Source organism: Macaca thibetana, chromosome X (assembly GCF_024542745.1).
Source record: "Macaca thibetana thibetana isolate TM-01 chromosome X, ASM2454274v1, whole genome shotgun sequence".
In the NCBI taxonomy this organism is placed as follows: Eukaryota; Metazoa; Chordata; class Mammalia; order Primates; family Cercopithecidae; genus Macaca; species Macaca thibetana.
In genome coordinates, this window is record NC_065598.1 from 124,847,278 (window position 1) to 124,860,261 (window position 12,984).

The 12,984-nt window shown below is 41.7% G+C and overlaps 1 protein-coding gene across 1 annotated transcript in view; it reads right to left on the minus strand.

Annotated features, from left to right (window-relative positions):
• Nucleotides 1-384: 384 nt before the first annotated feature.
• The window catches only part of ZDHHC9 (zinc finger DHHC-type palmitoyltransferase 9), a 38,743-nt gene continuing 26,143 nt past the window's right edge, over nucleotides 385-12,984 (minus strand). Inside the window, exons 6-11 of the mRNA XM_050777469.1 lie at nucleotides 9,977-10,114; nucleotides 9,004-9,045; nucleotides 8,029-8,138; nucleotides 6,536-6,639; nucleotides 6,036-6,132; nucleotides 385-1,931 (exon numbers count right to left, since the gene is read on the minus strand). Of these exons, the coding sequence (XP_050633426.1) occupies nucleotides 1,815-1,931; nucleotides 6,036-6,132; nucleotides 6,536-6,639; nucleotides 8,029-8,138; nucleotides 9,004-9,045; nucleotides 9,977-10,114 (608 nt within the window). The 3' untranslated portion in view covers nucleotides 385-1,814. The remainder of the gene's footprint in view (nucleotides 1,932-6,035; nucleotides 6,133-6,535; nucleotides 6,640-8,028; nucleotides 8,139-9,003; nucleotides 9,046-9,976; nucleotides 10,115-12,984) is intronic.

Below are 12,984 nucleotides of genomic sequence, written 5' to 3' on the forward strand. Positions count from 1 at the left end.
CCACTGATCAAATATTTCCAAGGGGAGGCCCTGATGAGCCTGCATTAATAACCAAGGCTCATTAGCAATTAACGGCATCCATTTGCTTCAAAACAATATCCGAATATAGAGCTTGTTCTCTTAAGTAAATATAATCCCTCTACCTTCCCGATCCTGTTCACACTATACTTCCTTGAAAGTCCTTTCTTCATAGTCCAGAATAAGATAAACTTCAGCCCAGAATGTAGTATAGATCAATGGAGAGTTTGGGAACTAGCTCTCCAACCCAAGGGTGCCCTGGTTAATGGAAGTTTGGGGAGTAACAAGCAACCCCTTCCAACCCCCACCCCCACCCTACACACAAACATATTCTTGAAATGGAAGGGGGAAGGAGGAGGCAGGAAGTTTGCATTAGACACAGTTTAATCGCCTTCGAATAGATGAAAAGTTCTGGTTTACACTCCCCCCCGCGTAAGTCATCCAGACAGGACCCTGGCTTAGAAAGAGGAAAACACAGGTGCTCTAGGAAATATAGCCACATATAATACATAAATCTTCTTCCCTGAAATAGAGCAGGTCCTGAGCAGAGCTGACTGGGGGCCACAGCCCACCCCCAGGGTGAAGTGGCTCTGGGACTCTGACGGTGGAAGTGCTGGAAGAGTGGGGCTTGGAGGAAGCCCCCAGTGTGGTTACCATAGCCAGAGGTGGGCCGAGGCCTTAGAGTGGGTTACCCAAGAGGGCAGCAGTGCTGGGCTTTCCCTCACTCAGCCGAGGCTTAATGGAAGAACTGGTTAGCATTTTTTTTTTGAGGGTACATCAGGGGAGAGGAGAGGAGAGGAGAGCCTCTCTGTGCCTTGGTTTCCCATTTGTGCATTCAAGGCCTCTGCAGGCCTCACACAGGGAGTCTGAGGGGGTAGTGTTTAAGTGAGCACTCGGGCTTCCTCTGAGGAAAACAAATGACCAAAGTGCAGACTTTTATTACTGCCATTCCTGCTCCTAATGGGAGCAGGAGTCAAAAGGAAAAACAAATTAAAAGGGGCTAATGAGAAAGGAGGAGAGATGAGACAGAGAGTGTGAAGGGCTATGCCGTTGGCATCTCATAAATTCTTACTGAGAATGGCACAGGTATTAAAAAAGTTTCTGGGTAGTCTACGAGAAATGTCAATTGCTATCTCTACTACAACTGCTTACATATATCTAATGGGAAAAGAGTGGGGCTTAGGTGTCAGAGTGGATGGGAGACAAAGGAGAAGCTACACTAATAAATACAACAAGTGGAAGGTACCTGTCCCATTCCTAAAAGGATTCATGGGCAATGCTGGCACTTGGTGGCCAGGAGAATCCTCTGACCCCACTCTCCCTCCTCTTCAATCCTGAAGACCCCAAGAACCCAGTTAGGATCCCCTGGCCAGAGGTCTCTGTGACTGCCTCTGGACTCGGGACATGCAGCAGCTTGGGAGGATTTGAGCCAGTCTCAAAAACTTTTAGCCCCAGAATGAGACCAGTGACCCCAAGCAGGAGGGCTGGGATCTGGAGGGAAGAGAGGGGGTCCAAGGGGACCCTGTGGATGAGGCCATGGAGAACCAGTGCCAGGGCCCAGGAGACCCATTTGTCCAGTTATCAGAGGTGACTGACATCTTCTGCCACTGCCTTGAGTTCAGAAATTTAAAAAAGCTTGCAGCAGTAAAATGCCAGTGTGCAACTGGGTGACTAAAGACCAAAGAAAAACAGTTAAAAGGGACAGCTTACTTGCTCTCTGTCTCAGGTTTATCTTCTCACCTGAAATCTCTCATAGCCCTAATTAAACACAAACAAAAGTCTCTTCCATAGATAGGCTACTTCTCAGCTTCAGCTGCTTCCTGTGGTGGCTCTGGGGGCTCTGGAGGTGGCATCTCTTCAGGAGTGCTGCTGTCCTCCGGCATCTCATTTGAGTTCAGGTGTTCTGTGGGGGCCTGAGAAGGAAAAGATATCAGATTCAACACAAAGCTGTCCCTCAAAATCCAAATGCAGATAAGCCTTAGACACTGAGCTCTTCCTCTCAGCCCCCTGACCGTACTGATGCTACAGATATGCAGCCACTGACACCAAACTCAGAACCAACACCAGGCTATCATCTTCTCAGCAGAACACAACTGAAGTTTATTTGAGTTCGATCCTTAACTGTCTGTTGGGAACAGATTTTTCTATTATTATTAATAGTCATAATAATAGGGATCACAAATAATTACACAGGTCCTCCCCACTTCAGAATAAGTGTCATAACATACTTATCTAACAAGGCCTGACCCAATGGTCCTCAATCGTGTTTCTGCCCAAACACAGGTCACTCGAATAGTGATTCTGAACCAAAGAAGGCCAAGTGTCCAAATTTTCAGCTGGTCATATGTGGTTTGAAAATGTCCCCAAGTGATTCTAAAATACCACATTTCCCCACTTTGAACCAAGAATAACTAACCTAGATTGTTACAATTTGAGTCCAGACTCATTTAAAAAATAATATTAAAACTGACAACAATAATATAAACATGGGTTGCTGTAGTTTAAAAGGAAATTCAAAATTTAGGAAAGGCAAAGTAGAGAACAATTATGTATCTTATAAAAAGCATTCACTTAAAAGTATGATTCTATTTTAAAACAAAGTTCAAACTACTAAAAATCTATTAGAACTAATGAACAAGGGCCGAGCACGGTGGCTCACACCTGTAATCCCAGCACTTTGGGAGGACAAGGCGGGCAGATCACTTGAGGTCAGGAGTTTGAGACCAGCCTGGCCAACATGGCGAAACCCGGTCTCTACTAAAAATACAAAAATTAGCCAGCGTGGTGGTGGGCACCTGTAATCCCAGCTACTTGGGAGGCTGAGGCAGGAGAATCACTAGAAGCGAGGAGGTGGAGGTTGCAGTGTGCCAAGATGGCGCCACCGCACTCCAGCCTGGGCAACAGAGTGAAACTCCATCTCATAAAATAAAAACAAAAACAAACAAACAAAAAATAACTAGTGAACAAGTCTGGCAAGGTTTTAGGATATAAGATCCATATATAAAAATCAATTGTATTTCTATACACTCCAAGTGAAAAATCCAAAAATGAAATTAGTAAAACAATTTCACTTACAATAACATGAAAAATAATCAAATACTTATGAATAAATGTAACAAAAGTATAAAACTTATACTCTGAAAACTACAAAATGTTGTTGAAAGAAATCAAATCAAAACTAAATATATGAAAATACAGTCCATGCAAATGGCTCAGAATATTTAATCTTGTTAGGATGGCAATATTTCCCCAAATTGATCTATAGATTCAATGAAATCCCCATCAAAATTCCAGCTGGCTTCTTTTCATAAATAACAAGTTGATTCTAAGATTCATATGGAAATTTAAGGCACCCAGAAGAGCCAAAACAATCATGAAAAAGAAGTATAAAGTTGGAGAACTAACATTTCCTGATTTCAAAACTTACTACAATGCTAAAGTAACCAAGACAGCGTGGTACTAGCATAAGAACAGACATATTGAGCAATACAATAGAACTGAAAGTCCAGAAACGAACTCTCACATTTCTAGATTTTCAACAAGGGTGCCAAGACAAGTCTATGGGAAAAGAACAGTCTTTTCAACAAATGGTGCAGAGACAATTGGATAGCTACAAGCAAAAGAAAGAATGTGGACCCTCTACCTCACACCATATGCAAAAATTAACTCAAAATGGATCAAAAACCTAAAAGTGAGAGCTAAAACTGTATAACTCTAACAAGAAAACAGGGGCATAAATCTTCATGACTTTGGATTACATAACAGTTTCTTAGATATGACACCAAAAAGTACAAACAACAAAAGAAAAAAATAGACAAACTGGACTACATCAAAATTTAAAAATTTTGTGCTCCAAAGGACACTATCAAGAAAATGAAAAGATAACCCACAGAATAGGAGAAAATATTTGCAAGTTGTATATCTGGTAAGGGACTTGCACACAGATTACATAAAGAACTGTTACAATTCAACAAAAAAGACAAACAATCAAATTAAAAAATAGACAAAAGCTCTGAACAGCCACTTCTCCAATGAGCATATAAAAATGGCCAATAAGCACATGAAAAGATATTCGACATCATTAGTCATCAGAGAAATGCAAATCAAAACCACAATGAGATACTACTTCACACTCACTAAGATGGCTAGAATCAAAATGTCAGATAGTAAGTGTTGCCAAGGATGTAGAGAAACTGGCACCCTCAGACACTGCTAGTAGGGGTATAAAATGGTGCAGCCACTTTGGAAAACAGTTCAGCAGTACCTTAAAGGTTAAACATAGAGCTACCATATGACCTAGCTATTTTACTCCCAGGTGTATAGCCAAGAGAAATGAAAATATATGTCCATGCAAAAATTGGTACACAAATGTTCATAGCAGCATCACTCATAATAATCAAAAGGTGGAAACAATCCAAATGTCCATCAACTGATGAATGGATAAATGAAATGTGGTATATCCATATAATGGAATATCATCTGGCCATACAAAGGAACGAAGTACTGCTACATAGTACAACATGGACAAACCTCGAAAACATGCTAAGTAAAAGAAGCCAATCACAAAAGACCACATACTATATGATTTCATTTACATGAAATACCCAGAAGAGAGAAATCTATACTAGAAGGAAGTAGATTAGTGGTTGCCTAGGGGTGTGGCTGGGGAAGTTGAGGGGAAAGGGAGAGTAACTACCAATGGGTACAGGATTTCTTAGGGTGGAAGGGTAACAAAAATGCTCTAAAATTGATTGTTATAATGATTGTACAACTCTGTGAATATTCTAGATCACCGAATCATACATTTTAAATAGGGATTAGCTGGGCACAGTGGCTCATGCCTGTAATCCCAGTACTTTGGGAGGCCGAGGTGGCAGATCACCTGAGTCAGAAGTTCGAGACCAGCCTGACCAACATGGAGAAACCCCGTCTCTACTAAAAAATACAAAATTAGCTGGGCGTGGTGGCACATGCCTGTAATCCCAGCTACTCAGGAGGCTGAGGCAGAATTGCTTGAACCCGGGAGGCGGAGGTTGCAGTGAGCTGAAATCGCGCCACTGCACTCCAGCCTGGGCGACAGAGTGAGACTCTGTCTCAAAAAAAAAAAGGGGGGGGGATCTGTGGTATGTGAATCATATCTCAATAAAGCTCTTATTAAAAAAAAGAAAGCTCAGCCGGGCATGGTAGCTCACGCCTGTAATCTCAACACTTTGGGAGGCTGAGGCGGGAACATCACGAGGTCAAGAGATGGAGACCATCCTGGCCAGGATAGTGAAAGCCCGTCTCTACTGAAAATACAAAAATTAGCCGGGCATGGTGGCGGGCACCTGTAATCCCAGCTACTCAGAGGCTGAGGCAGAGAACTGCTTGAACCTGGAGGCGGAGGTTGCAGTGAGCCGAGCCGAGATCACACCACTGCACTCCAGCCTGGGCAACAGAGTGAAACTCCATCTCAAAAAAAAAAAAAAAAGCTCAAGTAATTTTTTTTTTGGAAAGTACTTTACATACTTTAAAGATACACTTATATATCTTAAATAGGACAGCTGAGAGAGTTTCCACAACATCTGCATATTCCAGTTAGGAAGCCTCCTTCTACCAAGGTAACCACATCACTAACTCTAACACAATCCCCTGACCTCTATCTTTGCCCCTATAGCATTTTATGCTTTCCTCATCAAGGTACTTTTCACAATGTTGAGCAATGGCCTGTTTACTTGTTTCTTGCCCCCACTAGACAATGAGCTCCTTGAGAGCAGGGACGTCGTTTGCCTCATTCATTGGTATATCCCTGGCAGCTAGTACAGTGGCTGGCACAGAGTCACTCAATATACACCAAAGAAATGACTAAATCTTAATCTACATCAAGGGCACAAAGATCTGAAGGCAATGTCAGGGCAGCTGTAGAGGCAGGGAAGCTGGGGTGATTAGAATACAATATTGCCTAATTATATTTCCAAGCTGTAAATTGGCCTCCGCCCTCTCTATCATTGACCCAGCCTTAAGTCAGGAACACTTACTGGGTTTTGTGGCAAGAGGCTACTACTGGTCTCTTGAGTACTGGGAGGTCGACTTCCACTTTCCTCCAGTGGCAAAATACCCCTTCGATCCAGCACACTGAAGGAGATAAGAGAGTTAACAAAGAACTGGGCATTCACCCCTCCACCCACCCAGCCTACTGAATTTTGCTGCATAGACTGGAAAATATAAACCTGTCCTTTGGCGATCTAGCCTGAACACAGCACACGCCTCTTATCTCCCATTCACTTTTTCTTCCACAAACCAGGAAATGTCACATTAACCAGGGAACAAACAAATGAAATAAGAATGAAAGATCATCCCTCCAAAACAACCAGCCCATGGTCTATGGTCCATATAGACAAGGTACCAAGTGGCAAGCCCTGGGAAGACCTATTTGACACCAAGAGGCCACATTCAGAAAAACACATCAGACCAGGTAACAGGACCAGGTTGAGCTGCTCATCCCAAAAGTCCCAGGAATTTTGAGTGCCCTGAGTACCTGGGGGGCAAGGGGCCACACAGCACTTCACAGCAGTTCTTCACAATATTGCCATGGCTGTAGGGATTCTGGACGCGATTCTTCCCTGTCCATGATCCTTTGATCTGCAAGATAAAAGCCAAGGCTGACATTAAAAATAATATTAAAAAGAACAAATAATAATAATAAAATTTTAAAAAAACACAAAAAAGAAAAAATAATAATAATGTTGAAGAAACACGTGCAGCATGGGATAATAAAAAAGTTCTGGAAATGGATGGTGGCAATGGTTGCACAACAATGTGATGCCACTGAACTGTACATTTAGGATGTGAGGGCAATCTGGCTGCAACATCTGTCTCCCCATTGATCGCCAGGGTTGAAAGACATTTAATATGGCACACTTTATATTATGTATATTTTATCATAATAAAAAAGAAATACACAGCCATGAAAAAAGCTCACAATAGAGTGAAAAAAGCAGATAACTGAATGATATATATTATTATTTTTTTTATTTATTTATTTTTATTATTATTATTATTATACTTTAAGTTCTAGGGTACATGTGCATAACGTGCAGGTTTGTTACATATGTATACTTGTGCCATGTTGCTGTGCTGCACCCATCAACTCGTCAGCACCCATCAACTCGTCATTTACATCAGATATAACTCCCATATTATTTTTATTTAAAAGTACATAATATAAACACAAATAAACATGGAAACAAGTCTAGACAAGTCTAGAATATATAAATCATACTACTAACAAAGGTGATGTCTAAGAAGTAAAGTAAGAGGAACTTACTTTTTCTTTTTTGCTCATCTGTATTTTCTGATTTTCTACAGTGAATGTAGATTAATTGGTACCTTTTTTTTTTTTTTGAGACAGAGTCTCATTCTGTCATCCAGGCTGGAGTGCATTGGCATGATCTTTGCTCACTGCAACCTCCACCTCCAGGGTTCAAGCGATTCTCCTGCCTCAGCCTCCCGAGTAGCTGGGACTATAGGTGCGCACTACCACACCCAGCTAATTTTTGTATTTTTAGTAGAGACAGGGTTTTACCATGTTGGCCAGGCTGGTCTTGAACTCCTGACCTCAGGTGATCTGCCCGCCTCAGCCTCCCAAAGTGCTTGGATTATAGGCATCAGCCACCACGTCCAGCCTAATTGGTAACTTTTTATATAGCAAGGATTCATCCAGTGCAACTGTCCCTCTCCATGCCAAAGAGAGGCACCAGCTAGCCTTTAAGGACCTGTGAACAGTTAAAGGCTATATACCCACCCAACTTTTCAACCTCTTCTTCCTAATGCTCCACAAGCATTCAACTCCAAACAAAGCCCTCTGCTTTCTCTTCCACACATCTGACTTAACGATCTCGCACACCACGTTTCTGCCTGCCTCAACCTCCCAGGCCCTGGAGACTCTAGCAAGTAGTTCTCTAGCAAGTAGCAAGAGGATAGGCTTTGGGAAGAAGAATATGTGGTGAGGAGAAGAGTAAGTTGACTCACGTCTTCATTGGTTGTCTGGTTGAGAGCCACGAGGAAAGTGTGAAATCCAGTCAGTCCCACGACGGACCAGAGTGTAAAGAAGCAAATGAGGACTTCTAGAACAGTGAGGTGTGGTTAAGGAATATTGAAGAACTCAACATCAGGAGACTTGATGCCTCCACCCATATTCAGGGCACCAGTCACACCATCTTTACCTCCTGGAACGTATATCACAAAAAGTCATGTTTCCATATATATAACAGCAGATGAATTCTGAACTTACTGGATAGATCCCTTATGAAAGAATTTCTAGCATATCTAGGATATTTAAGGGTTTGCCTATTTATTCATCATTGACTCTTGGAAGGGGATGTGTGGGAGTGGCCAGAGCTAAACAATGTTGGCCATCACTGCCAATGGAAATTCTGTCAAAAAACAAAATTCATGTAATCCTGGCACTTTGGGAGGCCGAAGTGGGCGGACCACAAGGTCAGGAGTTCAAAAACAGCCTGGCCAACATGGTGAAACCCCGTCTCTACTAAAAATACAAAAAATTAGCCGGGCGTGGTGGCAGGCACCTGTAGTCCCAGCTACTCGGGAGGCTGAGGCAGGAGAATTGCTTGAACCCAGGAAGCGAGCTGGGGCAACAGTGCAAGACTCTGTCTCAAAAAAAAAAAAAAAAGATTCATAAATGAAGAACTAGTGAGGGAAAAGAAAGAGGATGTGATTTATAGAAATCTCATCTGAACCCCCTTTGCAGAAATGCAGCCACCGTTCTGAGCAGGGAGTGAAGGAAAGAACTCCCTTTTAGTCCCGGTCATCTTCCATTCTGGTTGTTACCACTAAGACTATATATATTTTTTAATTATTTTAGACCTTGGCACTCTCTGATGTCTGAAAAACTAGATAGTGGGAGAAATGTGGGGAGAAAGCATGCTGGAAAGTAGCTTAAGAAGGCTTTAGAGGGACATACTGCCAGGGGAGGATATGTTCCAGGAGTTTCTTTCAACGTCTCCAAGAAGCCAATTTTCAAAGATTCTGTGAAATTGGGAGGAGGAGTAGAGAGAAAAATTAGTGACTTCAGTCAAAACTACACACTATCCTAGTGCCTACTCACTTCCTTCCCTCCCTTTCCCATGTTACACACTGGCAAGAGCTAAGCTCTCACTCGGGCAAGGGTGAAGAGCTTCATCTCCTAGCTGGTAGTCTCATGACTAAAGAGTTCACATTTTCAGTGCAGGACCAGGCCCTGGACTAGAGAGGTGGGTAGAAGCTAAGCAGCAGGATCCCTTCCCTTTTCCCTAGCCCCCAACTATGGACATGTGAGGGGGATATTAACAGATAAAAGAAATCAGAAATACCCAAGAAAAATCCTCTCTCCTTGCCAATACGTGTCCTTCCCTTGCTCAAAATCCAGCTCAGAACTCTTCTCTTTCCAGGAAGCTGTCTTAAGACCACTCCCTTAACTCCACATCACATCTGCCCTTAGACTGGTGTGTGTGTGGGTGTGTGTATGTTTGTGCACATGCACACATGTAGGTGTGCTTTCTATCTCCCAAAATAGACTGTGAGCTACCAAAAGACATTTCTCAGGCAAAACCCTTTTCTACCCCTTAGCACAAGGCAAGTTTTACAAGGCAGAAGAAGAGAGGATTTTCCGAGACAAAATACATCCCCAACCTTTGGGATTACCTCAGAAATGCCCCAGTACTCTGGATACAGACCAGTAATTATGGCCCCAGGCCCCAGCAGTTGGTCAGAGAAAAGGCCAACACACTGAGTAATACTCATTGATGTGCACTAAGGTTTGCAACCCTGCTCAAGAGCAGATAACAGTGCTCATTTCTAACCTGTCCTAAGGTACCTTTCACAATGGTACCACCAGGAAACCAAACCACCCTCTAAGCCGCCCTTAACTCTTCCCCCACCCCGCCCCACTCCAACAACGGACACTGCCCTGCATACTCACTGAGGGCCACATAGACGATGTTGAAGGCGAAGACATAGATTGTGAGGAGGGAGAGAGAAAGGATGAAGAGGTAGAAGTAGCGGTAGTTCCTCTTTCCAACACAATTACCCACCCAGGGGCAGTGATGGTCGAAGCGCTCTGTGGAAGAAAGAGAGAGTCCAATGCCAAAAGACTCCAGAACAAAAATCAACCCCGCCATCCGCATAATATCTAATTCAAAGACCTCCAGGATCATTGTCTATTTCAGTTGTAAAAAATACAGGGTTTTATTTTTTTACTTTTTCAAAATGTTTTCATAACCATCTCATTTGATCCTCACAATTTCCCTGGAACTTGAGCAAAAGGAGATACTCTTTTCCCCACTTTACAGATGAAGAAACAAAGGCATGGAGAGGTTAAGTGATCTGCCTCACTTTGCTCATTAAAAGCAGAGACACTGCTTGTCCAAATAAAATATTAATCGGTGGGCCTGCTAAGTTCAAGAAGAATAAATAGGTGAAAATAGCCAAGGAAAAATGTAAAACTACAATATTTAAAATGGTATGGCATAGTTCAATGGAATGGAAAGAGCCCAGAAACAGATCTTAGAACAGATAAGATTTTGTTGTCTAATAAACTCAGCATCACAAAATCAGGTGAAAGGAAGTATTATTCCATAAACAATTATGTGACAATTGGCTATTTGGTGCAAAATACGGATCAATTTCTTTTTTGTCTTCATACTACTTATCATAGTAAATTCAGATGAATTAAAGAGCTAAATGTAAAAACAAAGCAAATCCATAAAATAACTACAAAGAATAAATGTTTATTTGTCCGCTATATGCAGAAGGACTTTCTAAGCATAAAAGTACTGGAAGAAAACAGATGACAAGGAAAAATAGATTTGACTCCATAAACTTTAAAAAAATTTTGTGGTTTTGATTTGCATTTCCTTGGCGATCAATTATGTGATTATTACACATTGCATGCCTGTATCAAAACTTCTCATGTACACCATAAATATATATACCTACTAAATACCAACAAAAAATTAAAAATTTAAAAATATTTTGTGTGTCTTAAAATTACCATAAAGAAAATTAAAGAGAAAAAAACCAATGGCAATCTACGTAAAGTTGTACCTGACTATGTGAAAAGTTCTTAGAAATCAATAGGAAAATACAAATACTTCGTCAAGAAAATAATAGTCAAAAGTTACTTGAAATTTGCTAAGAGAGTAATCTTAAGTGTCCACACCACACACGCACATACACACACAATGGCAACTGTGTGGTGATGAATATGTTCATTTGATTGTGGTAAGCATTACAGGCAGATACCAAAATCCACCCATACTCAAGTCACTCAGCAGCCCTGCAGAACCCACAGATAAGAAAAGTTGCCCCTCGTGTACACAGGTTTTGCATCTTGTGAATACTGTACATTTGAACCTTGAACAACTCAGGTTTGAACTGTGTGCGTCCACTTGTACGTGGATTTGTTTCAATAAATACAGTTGGTCCTCCGTATCAACAGGTTCTGCATCCACAACTAAAACCAGATCAAAAATACAGTATTCACAAAATATGAAACCCCCAGATACGGATACAGGGGGCTGACTTTTCATATCCATGGGTTCCACAGGGCCACTGCAGGACTTGAGAATGCATGGGGTTTGGTATTCAAGGGCAATCCCTGAAACCAATACCCCAAGGATACTTAGGGACGACTGTATTTTGGATCCGCGTTTGGTTGCAGATGAGGAACCCACTGATACTGTATTTATTGAAAAAAAAAAACCCTCATTATTAAGTGGGCCCATGCAGTTCAAAACTGTATTGTTCAAGGGTCAACTGTACATAAAACAAAAACAAAAAACAAACAAAAAGGAAATAGGGCAAAAACTAATAAATACCATAAAACCTATATTTAACATTTTTCCTATTCACCAATAATTCAGTGTAATACTAGTAAAACAGTAACATATTTTATGCCTATCAAAATAAGAACATAAATAATAAAATTCAGTGCTAGTGAGAATAAGGTAAAATGGACACTCTAACATACTGCTTGTGGGAGCATAAAATGAAAGAACTTTTCCAGAAAGCAATTTGGCAGTACTTATCAAGAGCCTTCATAAAGCTTGTACCCCTTTGGCAGAATAAATCCATTTTCAGTAATTTCTCTTAAGTAAATATAAATGCACACAGAAATTTTAAGTTCAAATTTTTATTTTTATTTACTTATTTTTGAGACAGAGTTTCACTCTTGTCATCCAGGCTGGGAGTGCAATGGTGTGATCTCGGCTCACTGCAACCTCCACCTCCCAGGTTCAAGCCTCATTAGCCTCCCGAGTAGCTGGGATTACAGGTGCCCGCCACCACGCCCTGCTAATTTTTGTATTTTTAGTAGAGACGGGGTTTCGCCATGTTAGCCAGGCTGATCTCAAACTCCTGACCTCAGGTGATCTGCCCACCTCAGCCTCCCAAAGTGCTGGGATTACAGGCGTGAGCCACCGCACCCATCTGAAGTTCAAATTTTGTATTGTTTGGGAGGCCCAGGCAGGGGAATCATGAGGTCAAGAGTTTGAAACCAGCCTGGCCAACATGGTGAAACCCCATCTCTACCAAAAAATGCAAAAATTCGCAAGTCGTGGTGGTGCACACCTGTAATCCCAGCTAATCAGGAGGCTGAGGTGGGGGAATCGCTTGAGCTCGGGAGGCAGAGGTTGCAGTGAGCTGAAATCACGCCACTGCACTCCAGCCTGGGTGACAGAGTGAGACCTTGTTTAAAAAAAAAAAATCTATTATGGTAAAATATACATAACATACAATTTGCCATTTTAACCATTTTAAGTGTACAATTCAGTGGTATTAATTACATTCATAGTGTTGTGGAACCATCACTATTATCTATTTCCAAAACCCTTTCATTACTCCAAACAGAAACTCTGCACCCATTAAGCAGTAACTCTCCATTTCCCCCTTCCCCTATCCCCTAGCAATCTCTAACATTCTGTCTCTATG